Raw genomic sequence first — 14524 nt, 5'->3', positions numbered from 1 at the left:
GTTACACATGTTCTTTGGGGTTCTTCTGAATTTAAGTCATCGATAGGTTCCTTGTCAGACAGTAAAGAGCCCCAAGGTTGATTGATTCAAAGGGGTTTAAGTTGCAGAGCTTAAACTCACTTTCAGTCTACACAACAAAAAGCATGATTTGAATAATCACATTCGGTCCTCCTTTGCATTTGCATTTTTAGTTATTTTGTTAAAACCAAGTTGATTCTGGTGGGTTAGTAAGCATTCAGATACAACAATTTGCAATTGAATATAGCCTTTACCTTTAAATTTAGTACTTCTTTTGGGTAACTTAGAGGATAAGCTACGTAGACAGCTCCATAATTGTATGGTTTCAGAAATAATCTGTGATTTCATGACTAGCATTTTGTTTAATAGAATATAGGAAATAATATTGTTTACAGGATGACTGATTTTGTTCTTGACTTTTTTTACAAGCTGAACCTTGGTGAAATATGTGTTTTATTAAAATGAAGAGAATTGTCATATTGAAAGGGTTTTAAAAAGAAGTAGCTTGAACTTATTTGGCACATTTTTCTTGTCAAAACAGAGGATATATAATCTGTAATTACTGACTTGAACTAACTAATTCTTTCTACTGTATCTGTCAGAAAAATAGAAAATCTGAGTCACTCTCACCTATTTCATTCTTTCACTAAAATAACTGTAGATAATTAGCCTTCTCATTTTCCATCTTTGGAGTATGACACTAGGGACAGATCTAAATTAACCTTCTTGTTTTTATTTTTTTGATTTATCATTCGAGATTAAATGCTGAAATTTCCAGCAACTGGAATTATAGGAAACGTAGATTTGTAGAATAGGATTCCTTCCATCCCCACCACTTTTATGTGTCTTCCAGTTTGGACTTTCTCCTCTCAGCTTTTCGGAATATTGCAAAACTATAATTTAAACACAATAACTATGTAGAAAACAGAAACTCAGACCAGTGATGTCACGGACAGTGCTAAATGCTCTAAACTTCTTCCAGCAAATGTCTGCAGCTATCATGTTTCAGTCCTGCAGAAATGCTCAGAGTCAGTAAAAGGGAAAAGGAGACAATGGCTGAGGTCCAGAGTGAGGATAAGCGCTGCGAGGTGTCATCTCTTTTTCATTGTAGAAGCTTTGTGTAGAGCAGACCCATCAGAAGCCCAGCTAGCATGTTGCTGCAATGTAGACATGAGAAATTTGGGGAAAAGTGTATTTTCACTTTCATCTTTCCCATCTTCCCAGTCATATTTTCACCTTGCCTGCTATTAACACAGGTAGCAAGCACCCTGTAGTCATTTTTGGTTAGTTTGTGTACTTTGCTATTTCTGGTCACCATCTTCGCTGGCACAGGAACATGGCCTGCATGAGTCCTGGTGAAGTGTCCTGCGTTGACATTACCTAGTGATCCAGGAGGGATTTGCACCCTCTCACCTGAGCCATCTGGTTTTAGCAAGTGTCTCCAGCAGGCAGGTGAGAAACCTGGGCTGACAGCCAGCCTCTCTCAGCCCCACCACCTGGCTGAGCCCATGGGTAGGAATAGCCCCACTGCTATTTGGGGTGCAAAATGAGGGTTGTAGCAATTTAAAATAGAAGAGGCTGTGAAATAGCTGCTGGCCTATGTAATTTGGGGTTATTTCATTTTGTATGTGTTCTATACAGTCTTTATTGCTTTTGATCTCTTCATAGTTTGTAAAGTTTTCTATATTGTGGTTATCTTTTAATATTTAGGAGTTTCATGCCCGTCCTGAGTGCTTATAAGCATTAAGTAGAAAATAAAAGTCCTTACAAGAAAGTTGTGAAGTTGGAGATACGTCAGTTCCCATTTCCTGAGAAACGAAAACAAGATGAACGACTTGTCAAATGTTAAATCCTTAGTAAAAGAGTAGAGATGACAAAGGGAGTTACAGGTCAGAAGTCATCATATATCTTATCCCTGAAGCCAGCAAAGCATTCTAATTTGTGTGAGCATGCAGGAAATAAAATTAATTGTTCAGAGGTATATGCACTCAGGATCATTTTCTTCAGCAGTTAGAGCTTTAGGTTTTCATACTCTCTGGGGCTGGTAAAAATGCAGATAACCTTTCAAATACAAAAACTTCTGTGTGCTCTTCTGTGTTGTTTGATTTTGATTGCCAAAATCAGGCATCATTTGAAAGCAAAGATGAGCCATGTACTGTTACAACGTAATGCATAGAGAATGAAAGCTCTAAAGCTTTTGTGGTTGGTTGTTGGTTTAAGTCTCTTTAATTTTGATCCATTCACATTTTATTCATATTTAAATGGTGTTTTGAACTAAAGAAATGGGCATGCATTACTAAATGATGCAGATGTTCCAGCCACACTACCTATCAAAGAAGTTTTCTCTCTAAGAACTTTGTTGGAGGGAGGAGTAGTCTTATGCTTTTATTCATATTTCTCAGACAGTAGTAGTTCAAAACTCGGTAGAATTAAAGCCTTGTGTAGTTAGTGAAAATAACAGGATGGTTCTTTAGCATATATCCAGCATGAATACTAAGCTGCAATTAAGTATTCTTACTTAATGATAGATCAGCCTGCATCTTGAAATGAAGAAAATTATATTGAATTGCTCACATGATACTGTAATTATGGGCATAGAGCTGGTAATAAACAAATAAATTGTGTTTTCCGTTACAAACACAGAAAAGTGGTGACAGTCTAGTGTGCAAGGCATCAGGATTAGGATTTATGAGGCTCATTCTTTTGTCATTTATTCTCCTCACCTGTGCATTTGTTTCAGTAGATCACTTTCCTGTCTGTGAATAGAGGTGTTGTAGAAAATCCCAGGTTATGAGAAGATACCCAGGATAACAGTGAGTGATTCAAGTCAGGCATCCTTAGCAAGAGGTAGCTGTGGGACATCACCATTTTCTAGAGGGCTAGTTAACCAGTGTCACTCTCCCAGAAAAGGCTTTAGCTTTTTGTGAAGTGTGTGTACTCCCTCAGCTCTCTCCTCCTGTTACTGCCTGCCTTATTTCCTAGAGACTGGATGTTCTTCCAGCAAGTGACTTTCTCTGGCTGGATGTTTATGCAATGTCTGGGGCAGCAGGCTCCTATCTGTCAAATTTTGCATACTGCTACTGGGTGAGGTAACAAGCATAATGTAATTTGAGTGGCTACAGCAATATCTCAGTTCTTACACTGAAGACATCACTGTCTGCTGCAAAGCAAGTTTAGCGATCAACCTTCAGGCGAAGTAATCTTCCTCAGTGCACTTGACAAAATGAACAAAGGACTCGGTTATGATTAATGACTTTGACACAAAGTTGTAAGACTCTGCTAAAATTCAATCATATAAAGTTGAGTTCTTGTTTCCATGTTGAAAATTGCTTAAAACTAAACATCGTTTTTCAGGTCCTCCATTTCAACAGCTGAGAAAATGAATAGTATAGATCCAGAAACACTCCTGCTTAAATCACTGAGGTTATATTGCACTTCGAAGTGAGACAGACTCAGTTTGAAATTAAGACACTTAAGTTTTTTTTGTAGTATCTGCAAGTCAAGAGAGGCTGAGATAGCTGGGCTTGTTCAGCCTGGAGAAGAGAAGACTCCAGGGGGACCTTGTAGTTGCTCCAGTGCCTTCAAGAAATCTGGAGAGGGGCTTTTTACAAAGCCTATAGTGATAGGACAACAGGGAATGGCTTTATACTTGCAGAGGGGAGGTTTAGAATAGATAAAAGGACCTTGTGAGGGTGCTGAGGTGCTGGCACAGGTTGCCCAGAGGAGCTGTGGCTGCCCCATCCCTGGCAGTGTTCAAGGCCAGGCCAGATGGGGCTTTGAGCAACCTGGTCTAGTGGAAGGTGTCCCTGCCCATGGCAGGGGGTTGCAACTGGATGATTGTAAAGGTCCCTTCCAGCCCAAACCGTTCTGTGATTATATGATTCATATCTTTGATTCAGAAATTGTTTCTCCATAGCCACAACATTGTTAGGAGCAAGGCTTCACATTTTAACTTAGCCATTTCTGTCTGTAGCTGCTGTTTCTTTTAAAGGTGAAATCTAAAGATTTTTATTATGGAGTGAATTTATTAAAGAATTCTCTTTGCTGTGAGTTGGGGATTGAAAAGAAATTAATTTGATAGTGCTGACTAGAACTCTAGGGCAAACTGTATATTCAATAAAACATCTCTATCTCTTTCTGGTCTATAATCAAGGCAGAAATTGGATAGAAAAAGAATAATAGTGAGCTACCTAGGAAAGAATAGAAAAAGAGAGAACACAGATGGAAACCAGGGCTTTTGAGTGAAGGCAGAGATCTCTGAAAAGCTGTGCTGCCAGACCTGTCTGGCAGCTTTGGCTTCCTGAGGATCTGACAGTTGGCCCTGGCCACCGATCTCACCAGGACTTGCAGTCAGTTGTTAGAGCCTTATTGATCAAAGGTTGCTGAACACATCCTTACACCTGCGTCATGGTTTCCTTTCGAGGCTTTGTTTTCATACTTAGTGTTTCAGCCAATTACTTTCTGGCAGAAATCTTCAAAGCAATGATCACGTTAGGAGGTCTAGATGCTGCAGAAGTTACACAACAAGCATTGAGCTCACGTGGTCCATGTCTTCACCAGGAGGCTGTGACACTACAGCAGCTGTTGTTATTTTACCTCAGAGTCTTGCACCAGAAAGTAATCTGGTTTTGAAATAATTTGGTAATTCACAGATCATAGTAATCGGTGCTTTCTGGAACACGGCTATTTTTTTTCTTACAAATTTGCTATTGTATTTGTGGGAATGCAATCCCAGCTACTTAATTTCTGCCAATTTTCAAACTATTCTGTGTTGCTATGACTTTGTACTTGCCTGTGTCTTTAGAGTCAAGCAGTGCATTGAGGGTGACTGGGTGTCACCCCACCATCAGCTGCCAGCAAGTAGATGAATGACTTTGCTGTACCAAGTAAGAGTACTGTCATATTCTCATTCTTGTTGCTAAGCCCCACTGTGCACATGTTCAGGCATCCCAAATCTTCCTTGCCTTTCCTGAAAAAAGGCGGGCAGAAAACTCTGATTTTTACAAGCATGTCAGTAAAATACCGCTGGAGTATTTTACATTTTCAAAACAAGTATTTTGCAAAATGCAAGTATTTTGCATTTGTAAAACAGTAACAGAATAATTAATGATGAGGAAGGTAAATGAACACTTTCAGAAGTGCCTGGGTATCGAAGCTGAGAAGATGGCATTTTCAGTGCTTGCTGTGTCTTCCTAGCTGGAACCTGGGAAACATGTTACTAGCCAGAGACATGCCTTTTTGTTACCCAAGGAATGGCCTGATGGAAACTCACACATTTAAGAAATCAATGTCACAGAGCACTCAAAAAAAAAACCCTGAAAGCTCCTTTAACCCATTAGCCCATGAGTAGATTTCCCATATGAATTGAAAAGTGCATGACATAATGGATGTAAATACATGAGGTAGGACCATATTTATAAAACCAGTATTGGAGTGTGCCTATAGCAGGTCTACTTAATGTTGCTGATAAGGGGCATTCCAACAACACTTAATGTATTCAATGTTCTTCCTCAGCATTAAGCCACTTGCCAGCATGCCATGCAGTCCTGGGTCTGGCCCCTCATTTGTGTTCCTTAAAATGCAACTGTCAGTCATTGAGCTTGCCAGTTGCTTCCTGCTGTCTGTCCTCTTTGCCCAACCTTCTCACCTACCATGTCTCAACTTGGCAGTTTCTTGAAATCAGAAAATACAAACCAGGCACAATTAGCTGATTAACTAGGACAAGGGGAAGCTGTTCAAGAGTAAGTACTCCTCTGATATAATGAGTTGTGTCATTAATGCTTTTTCAGTCATAATCGTTGTCAGGCAATACCATTTGAAGTACATGCATGCTGCCCATTTGAGGTGTTCGTCGCAGTGTTTAAGACACATAGAAAGGTTCTCACTGTTTGCTGGTAGTTAACTTAAAATAGTCCTGGGAAAAGTAATGGATTGCAGAATAGGAATTATAGGAGCTTATTATTTTTTTAGCCCATCCAATTTTCTGTGTTTTCCAATGGATATACCATACTGTCTGCACAGAACTCTTGAGCTATGAATTCAGGTGAAGGTGGAACTGGATGAATACATGGATTAATGTCATGTGTTCAGCCGTAGCAGTCATTTTTCTCCTTCTTGTAGCTGGTGCAGTGCTGTGTTTTGACTTCTGGGCTGGGAACAGTTGCTTGATAGCGAGCATATTTTGAGGTACTGCTAGGGTGTTTTTGTTCAGGGCCTTTTCTGAGCACATGCTCTGCTGGGAGGAGGAGAGGCTGGGAGGAAGGAGAGACAGGACACCTGACCCAGGCTAGCCAAAGAGGTATTCCATACCATAGCACGTGATGCCCAGGATGCAACTGGGAGAGAGCTGGAAGGGCTGGAGAGCGGGGGGAAAATGGAGGAGGTAGCACACGGTGCTCGGCCGGGCAGGGTGGAGTGAGTTATGGGTCGGTGGCTGGTGAGGTGTTGTATTCTCTTCACTTGTTTGCTGTATCATTATTATTTGTAGTAGTAGTGGTAGTAGTGATTTATGTTTTACCTTAGCTATTAAACCATTCTCTCAATCCGTGGGGGCAACATTCTTTGGATTCTCCTTCCTAACTCTCCGGGACTTGGGGGAGCAAGGGGGGAGTGAGTGAGCGAACTGTGCGAATTTTGGTTTAAACCATGACAATTAAGAAGGAAAGCACCATGAAGCCATCATGTATAACTGATGCAGGCACCACAATTTCTTAGAGTTAAGAGGTTCTGCCTGTTGTAGACAAATAAAGAGGATGTAATGTTTCATGGCAATATGACTGTAGCAACTAATTGTAGTCAGGTAACACATTTTGCATTAGCACCTAGTATTGACAAGGTTATATGGTACTTAAAAATGCATTAATCAAAATGAATTGTGAGTCTTGAAAATTGGCGAGTCTTAAAAAAACAAGCCTAAACTATGAACTCCCTTAGTATATGTCCCAGTTTTCATAGAGCAGAATATTCCATTTCATGCTGAGGGAAAATTATTCTGTGTTGACTTACTATGAATAAATATTTACAAAAAGAAATATCAGAACTTCTATAAAAAAAAAATTTATTTGATAATAAATAGTGCCAAAATAATACAGTTTTGAGAATCTAGACTGTATTTTGCTTAAATAAGCTGGTGACATGCTATCTTTTCTCTCCTTATTCTACAGCCTTCTCATGCAATGATCAATACAAAGATAAGTAATTTCAATCAGACCTTTATTTACTGTTGAAGGCATACTGCAAACAAATCTTTAATGCGAAAAAGAAAGTAAAAAATGTATTCAATACTGGAACAAGCTAGAGGAATTGCAGATGCCGAATCTAATGAGGAAAAGTGAAGCAGAAATCAGTTTTATTTGGATATGATAAAGAGATTACAATTGCTTGGGTATGAATCATAGAATAGTTTGTAAACAAACAAACAAAAGTTCAGCACAAAAAAGTTGGTAACTGAAGAAGCATTGTGCCATTTATAGGAATCCCTCTTGTCTTACGACAAGTCCAGCCCATTCATGAACAAGATGTTACTGATCCTTTATGTATGTATGTTATTCTGTTACTGTTTGGTGGTTGGTTGATGTTTTTTTTTAATTCTGGCAGTGTGTTGAGTGTCTTCCCCATGAATTGAATGGTACTTCTTATTACTGCCTGTCTACCTGCAGCTTTTGGCATAACACTTCAGAGTCCCAAAGACAGAAACTTCCTCCTGTTTGTATAGACCATTATGATGAACATCCTGGGGTTTACAGATCAAGGTATTCACCCACTGGCTGATGATTTCTCTTGCCTGTTATCAGGCCATTGGCATCAAAGGAAGGGTCATGTGTTGCTTTGATTATAGTCTCCTGCTTGTGGTCATTTTCTCTTCCAAAGGCTTTAAGGTTCCTTCATGTATTTTGATGAGCTATCATATGTTAAGAGCTGTGGGGCTCCTAGGAAAGGTGGCAACCAGGAGTGTGGCTGCCACTGATGGAACAATTCATCCTGCTCCCTCCTGTACAGATACTCATTAATTGTTCCTGTGTTTGCAAGTAGATGCCAGCTTCTTCCTTCCAAAGAGGTTTTCAAGTGCTAGTACACAGGCAGGATGCATGCATGTGTCTCTGTGTGTTGCAGTTGATCACTATGCAGTGTAGTAGACCAAACACTTTGGGAAAGAGTCTTGACTCTGTGTGGGCAGGTGGATGTACAGTGCTTTTATGATATGTATGGGCATGATTCAAAGGTGGAGTTACAGCATTGTGCTTTTCTTCCAGCTTCTCAAAGCAGGTAGATCATCCACCCAGCTGGAAGGCCAGGGCATTCCTCATGTAGAGTTTCCTCTTTACTTTCAGTAAAACAGAAAACATGCCAAAACAATGAAGAGATCCTCAAGTAAGGGAATATTAAAGCTTTCAGCATTAATTAACCACCCAGAGGATGGGATAAAATGATTAATAAATCATACATATGCAAGTCTGCTCCCCATTGCACTGCAAAAATTGTTTTTCTTTAACCTAAATTAGTATACACTAATTGCTTAATGTATTATAGTATTTTTTTTTCCTTAGGTGTCTAGATAATCCCTTTTAGCAACAGGTAGTAGAAAATAAATAGGAATCTTGCATAGAACCTTCTGATCAGCATATTAAATATGGTGGATGTGGTGAAAGACAAATTAAATCTTGTGAAAAGGTACATCAGCTGACCTTAATGGACAGTGACTGTGCTTATAGACTCATCACAGTGTGGCCATGTAAGCACATTTATTATGTCTGAGCAAGCTCAACATTTTCTTTGTATTAAAGAATAGGAAACAATTTGCCATATAAAGTGTTTGGTAACAGGATACTAGGCTGCATGAATAAAACCAAACACGAGCTTTCAATTTGTACATAGCCTTTGTTTAAATTTTATATTATTTAGAGCAGAAGAGAATGAAAAAGAAAAGAACAAAACAGAACGGAGTATTTCAATTGGAAGGGATCATCTAGTCCAACTGCCTGATCACTTCAGGGATGACCAGAAGTAAAAGTATGTTGTTAAGGACCTGGCTCAAATATCTCTTCAAACACTGACAGATTTGGAGCATTGACCGCCTCTCTAGGAAGCCTGTTCCACTGTTTGAACACCCTCTCAGTAAAGATTCCCTCTGGTGGGAAACTTACATGACATATAATAAAAAAAATAAAAATCTTGATAAATCCTGCATGTCCCTTCCCATAGAATCAGCAAAGGCACATGGTATTTCCGATAGTGTAGGAAGATCCATACAGACCAGTCTCTGTAGAAAGCCCTGCTCATAAGCACATTGTGACACAAATTCCACCCACATACAATCCTTTTAAAAGCATTTTAGTTTTGCGCTGTTGTCATTAAGATTTGGGAGTCATCGACGCTGACTTTTACAATTGTGCAGGATAGCTGAGGAACTCAGGAACATAGCATCCAGTGAACCATCACATGAAGTAATGGTTTATCTGTGTCACTGAATTTTTAAATAAAGCACAGAAGTACATTTAAAAAATTGCAATTTGTTTCTGTCATCCAGAATAAGTCATATAAAATGTGAATGCTCATATTCATAATTTGTTCTGTTTACAGTATTAAGGTACTTTATATTACACCATAGCTGATCATGCTAATAACCTCTATGTGAGAACATGGACTCCAACTTTTTGGAGTCATCTTGATACTGCAAAGAATTATACATGCACATAGCTTTATATTGTTTACATAATTTGCTAGATGTGAATAGCACAATTTTCCATGAGAGAAAGAAGGTTGAAGAGGTAGTAGTAAGGTACTAAACTAGGGTAAATAAGCCCTTTGTGAGTGTTTCTGGATAGTATCTCACAGTACAGTCATCTTAAAAGTAAACAGAACAAAAACCTTCAAATTACTTAGATTTATATTTTTTTTAATAAGGCACTGAGTAACATAGTCAATACTTGTTCTTCAGGTGAGTTCTTCAGGAAAAGACATCCTGTCAGGTGCAGCAGAACAAGCTATGAGCAGTTTTAGTGCTGTTAGTGACTCAGAGAATGACTGCAAGGATTGTAGAATGATAGAGTATTATTTAGCAGGCATTGATCATAATTATATCACTGATAAAGACAAAGCATATAAAATGTTGTGGTATAAATATGCTTTTCAATGAAATAAAAGAAATGCCATGGGAATAATTTCAGTGATAGCTGTGTGATTCTTCTGAATGCAAAATGGAAATGTTTTGCGTATCCTCAGGATAAAAGGCGTTATTACTCTAAGCTATCCACTTATTAATTTTCGTTTAATACTCATGGTATATCAGACATTGTAGATCTTTCATCATTTTTCTTTATGACACTGTAGAACCCTAGTAACTGCGCTCCATGTAAAACGTAATTCCCTCATTTGCCTGCCTGCTTGGATTGAGCTGGAAGTTCTTAGTTCGCTGTCTTGGTTTCCATGATCCTTTGTCATATTGTTACGATGAACACATTGCGCATAGAGCATAGCCTTCTTCTTCTTAAGACAGAGTACAGATCCCTTCATCCTTGCAAAATTAATAATTAAACTAGGATTTTAATATTTGAGTTTGCTTTTGGGCTTATTATCTCTAACTGTGACTTTATTTTATATGCTCCATCTGACTAGCTCTTGAAAAAATGGGCCAGAGTTTTCAATCTATCTGTTCTGTGGCTTAAAGCTACCTCAAACTAGCACTGTTGCAGAGATGGACTGTACTATGCTAATTGAATAGGTGGTATTTTTATATTACCAGCTTGAGGTTTCCATAAGGACCACACATGTGATGCAAAATTAGGGAAGCTGATTGTTACTGGTGAGATCTATGGTGTAATATAATTCTTCTGTTGTACCTGCCTTGCTTGAATTTGTTGGGGTTTCTTGTTTGTTTCTGCAGACTCCAGAGGAAGGAGCCTCCACAACCATCTATGCAGCAGTATCGCCTGAGATGGAAGGAGTTGGTGGCTGCTACCTTTACAATGAGGAAAGGACAAAATCAGCTGACATAGCATATGATGAGGAGCTGCAGAGAAGGCTCTGGACAGAAAGCTGCAAGATGGTTGGTATTTCTGATAAATCCAGCAGGGTTTCCTAGAAGATGCCACTTCCAGCTGGGTAAATAAAATTGCATTGACAAGCATCTTAGGTGAATTCTTGCAGCATCAGTTATCATCCTGGAAATCACTGTTCAGTCCCAAAGGCAAACATGAACAGCTCTGTTCTTTGCTTGAACCCCTAGTCTGCTAGGGTGTGGGGGGAAATATTCCCACAGAAAGATGTAGTGGTTGGTTTTAAATCTAACCATCAGTTTTGTAAATCATTACGTTTCAGTCTGTGATTAAAATACAGTCTTTAACCTTGTGCAGAGTTAAGTTTTCATTTTTTGTTAAACAAAAAACCCCACTTCCATTGATGAGTGTGTGGTGTCTGTGACATGTTAAGCTTAAGCCACCTTTGTACATATAACTTACTTAATCAGTTTTAAAAGTTGCAGCCTTTTTTCCTTAAGCTTCATTAATCTTTAAGAAACTATTTAATTAATATCTTCCTGTTTTAGTGCAGGCAATTTGCATTAATGATTATGTCGTTTCTATCATAACATTACATGTCAGATTTTATCCAGAGGTATGAACTGAAGATCAGAACCAAAGAAAAGAGATAAATAAATAAAAACATCACATAGGAGATTGAACTCAGTTGCTTTCAGTTCAAGTTCAGCTCTCATTTAAATACGAGCCTACGAACAAAGGAGAGATGAAACAGTAATAGCAACACTGGTATTAGCAGAAGATGCAATTGGCCTATTGTCTTGGCAGTGGGCTAAGATTACTCATCCCCTTTATATCCTGAACCCATGTAAACTTGCATCTACAACTTCTTACATTTTCTTTGGTGAGGAAATTCACTCATCCACTACCTGTTGCGTGAAGAATTGCTTCCTTTCATTGGTTTTGAACCTAGTTCGTATGAGTTTCAAAACTAGAGTTCATGGTTTGGAAGAGACAGCAAATTAATGCCAGTCCACTTTTTCTACATTGCCACAGGTTTCAGAGACTTCGCAGATGTCCCCCTAAGCTGCCTACTTCGCCACGTTGAAGACTAGCCTCTACCTATTCATCAGACTTACATAGCAGCAACAGGATAATCTGCCTTTTGTCATGTATTCCTTTCCTAAATATTCCTGATTAGCTGTGATATTTTTAATTTTATTTGACTGTCTCTGACTGTGGAGCTGATATTTTTCATTAAACCATTTTTGGTAAATCCCAAGATTTTTCTTTTGAGTTAGTTCAGAATAGTTTACACAGAAACTTCCCCTGGAAGTGTCAGTCAAGATTCGAAGTCTCCCCAAAACATCTAGAAGGTTCCAGCGAGACTATAGAATGGCAGGACACTGGAACTGGACGATCTTTTAAGATCCCTTCCAACCCAAACCGTTCTGTCATTCTATGATCTCTCCTGAGTGAGAGAATATTCCAAGCATAGACTCTGACTAGGGAGCCTGAAATCTTCCAGTTTAATGGAGTAAGCTCTACCCTACTCCCATCTCATTCATTTTAGGTGTCATCTGAAAAAGCAGTATAATCTTGCATTTCCCATTTTTAAGATATACACAGCAAAAGAGACCAATAGGTGGACATAAGGCTTATATACATTTTGGGGGACTGGAAATCACTGCATGACAGAACTAAGTGGAAACACAGTGTTATGTTCTCATTTGCAGCAGACTAGAAGCAATATGAATGTGTTCCTATGCACTGAACCCAGGAATAATAATCCTCTTGGCCCTTTTAGCTCAAACCTGTTACTTCACTGACCATATACCTCCAGCCTTTGGTTCAGAGAGGGATCACATCTAACTGAACGAAAGCAGCCTAATATGTCTAGCAAGGAGATGAGAATAAAAATAATAAACTGAATGAGAGCATATTTCCCTTCTGTATTAAGTCATGCATGATTTATTCCTAGCTTCTTAGTATATACAAGGTTAGCAGCAGGAAATGTATCACTCAGTCACTATAACACTTTCTCTGTATGACTAGCTGACTTTGGGGGTTTTTTTGGTAAGTGAAAATAGTGCTTGTGAAATGCGCCAGACTGACACTCTGGAGACTAAATTCCTCTGTTTATTCACGGATCATGCACAGGATGCAGTAAGCCCGCTAGACAGCCAACATTTTGATGTTGCCATAGCATTCCCACTGAACATCGTTGCTGCTAGAATACATCCAGGATTACTCAAACTAGATGGCACCAAATTACCTTCATTTTTAACTCTCTCAAAACTCCACAGTATTTGCCCAACCCATATCAAGAGGCATAGGGATTGATAAAATAACAAACAGTAAAGAGAGCTAGTCATACTTTCAGTGTAATCTGAGCCACTTTGTGAGCAGACTCAGTCCGATGAAATCTGTTTCAAACAAGACTGAAAACATGGTTTGTGAGAACCAAGAACACAGATTGTGCCTGTATGGGGGAAGAGTCCTAAAGCCAGGGATTTATAGAACACTACAATACTATAAAGATATAGTTGAGTTAGTTGCAAAAGAGTTATCTCAGGAGCTAAAAGCAGAAAACTGTCAGCTCTGTAATGACACATAAGCACAAGAGCTTGTTTTGAGCAAAATCCAGTGTTGTCACAAGGTGCTATGTGTTACTGGGAACACAGACTTGTGATGCCATTCCAAAAATCCCAAATAATCCTTAGCATATCTGTTTAGGAAAAAGAGAACATTTATTTTATTTCTATACATGGAAATGTTAAGAAATCATTTGTTTTGTGTGTGTTTCAATGACATGGAATTTCTGGAGATCTGAGGAACCTGTATTTCACTTCACCAAAGACAGCTGAGAGATCACTTGCATCCTTGAAGTAGGTGTGTGCATATAGAAAAAATACAAAAGAGCTTTTTAACCTTGCAAAGAAAGGCAAAACAAGCTCCAGTAATTGCAAATTGAAGTTAGACAAATTAACCTTCCAACATGATATCAGATTGTCTCTCTGTGAGAGTAATTACGTATTGGAACACATAGATCTGATATCTGAAGATAATGAAAAGATGCCTCTGAAAAGATACCTGGCAAGGAGGCCAGGTTGGCTTCTATACAAAGTAGATCAGTCACAGTGAAGTCAGACTTAGATTATTCCTCACATCCAAAGTGATAGCACTTATTTTGATTAGTATGAGAATGACCCAGTGCTCACAACTTCTAAAATGGATATTTTCATGCTAGAACTCCACCAGGCTAATGTTAAATACAAAATATAGGTGCCTTTTCCTTGTCTCAAAAGGGCACACAAAATCTACTGTCTAGTTCAAGTGTGAGATCCGACAGAATCATCATCTAAGGGCCACCATGCCCTTGATGAGGGAGTGAAAACATTTCAAATGAATATTTTATTCCTATTTAAAAAGAGGATGCTTTTCTTTTTCAGCTCCTATGGGGACAAAGAAAATCTTTAAAAGGGACAAAGAAAATGAACAATGTTTGAAAGATAGTACAAATAAATATCATA

At 38.7% G+C, this 14524-nt stretch overlaps 1 protein-coding gene across 4 annotated transcripts in view; it reads left to right on the top strand.

Moving 5' to 3' along the window:
• The window catches only part of DHRSX (dehydrogenase/reductase X-linked), a 161530-nt gene extending 149286 nt beyond the window's left edge, over positions 1–12244 (top strand). For 2 of the 4 annotated variants that reach the window (XM_034060099.1, XM_034060096.1), the window contains 2 exons: positions 10901–11118; positions 12048–12244. In XM_034060099.1, coding sequence (XP_033915990.1) covers positions 10901–11098 — 198 coding nt within the window. In that variant the 3' untranslated portion in view covers positions 11099–11118; positions 12048–12244. Of the gene's footprint in view, positions 1–10900; positions 11364–12047 lie in introns of those variants that run through there. The other 2 variants (XM_034060098.1, XM_034060097.1) reach the window with 2 other exon arrangements.
• Positions 12245–14524: the final 2280 nt, after the last annotated feature.

This window comes from Melopsittacus undulatus, chromosome 2 (genome assembly GCF_012275295.1).
Source record: "Melopsittacus undulatus isolate bMelUnd1 chromosome 2, bMelUnd1.mat.Z, whole genome shotgun sequence".
In the NCBI taxonomy this organism is placed as follows: domain Eukaryota; kingdom Metazoa; phylum Chordata; class Aves; order Psittaciformes; family Psittaculidae; genus Melopsittacus; species Melopsittacus undulatus.
This window is presented reverse-complemented; position numbering and strand designations above follow the sequence as displayed.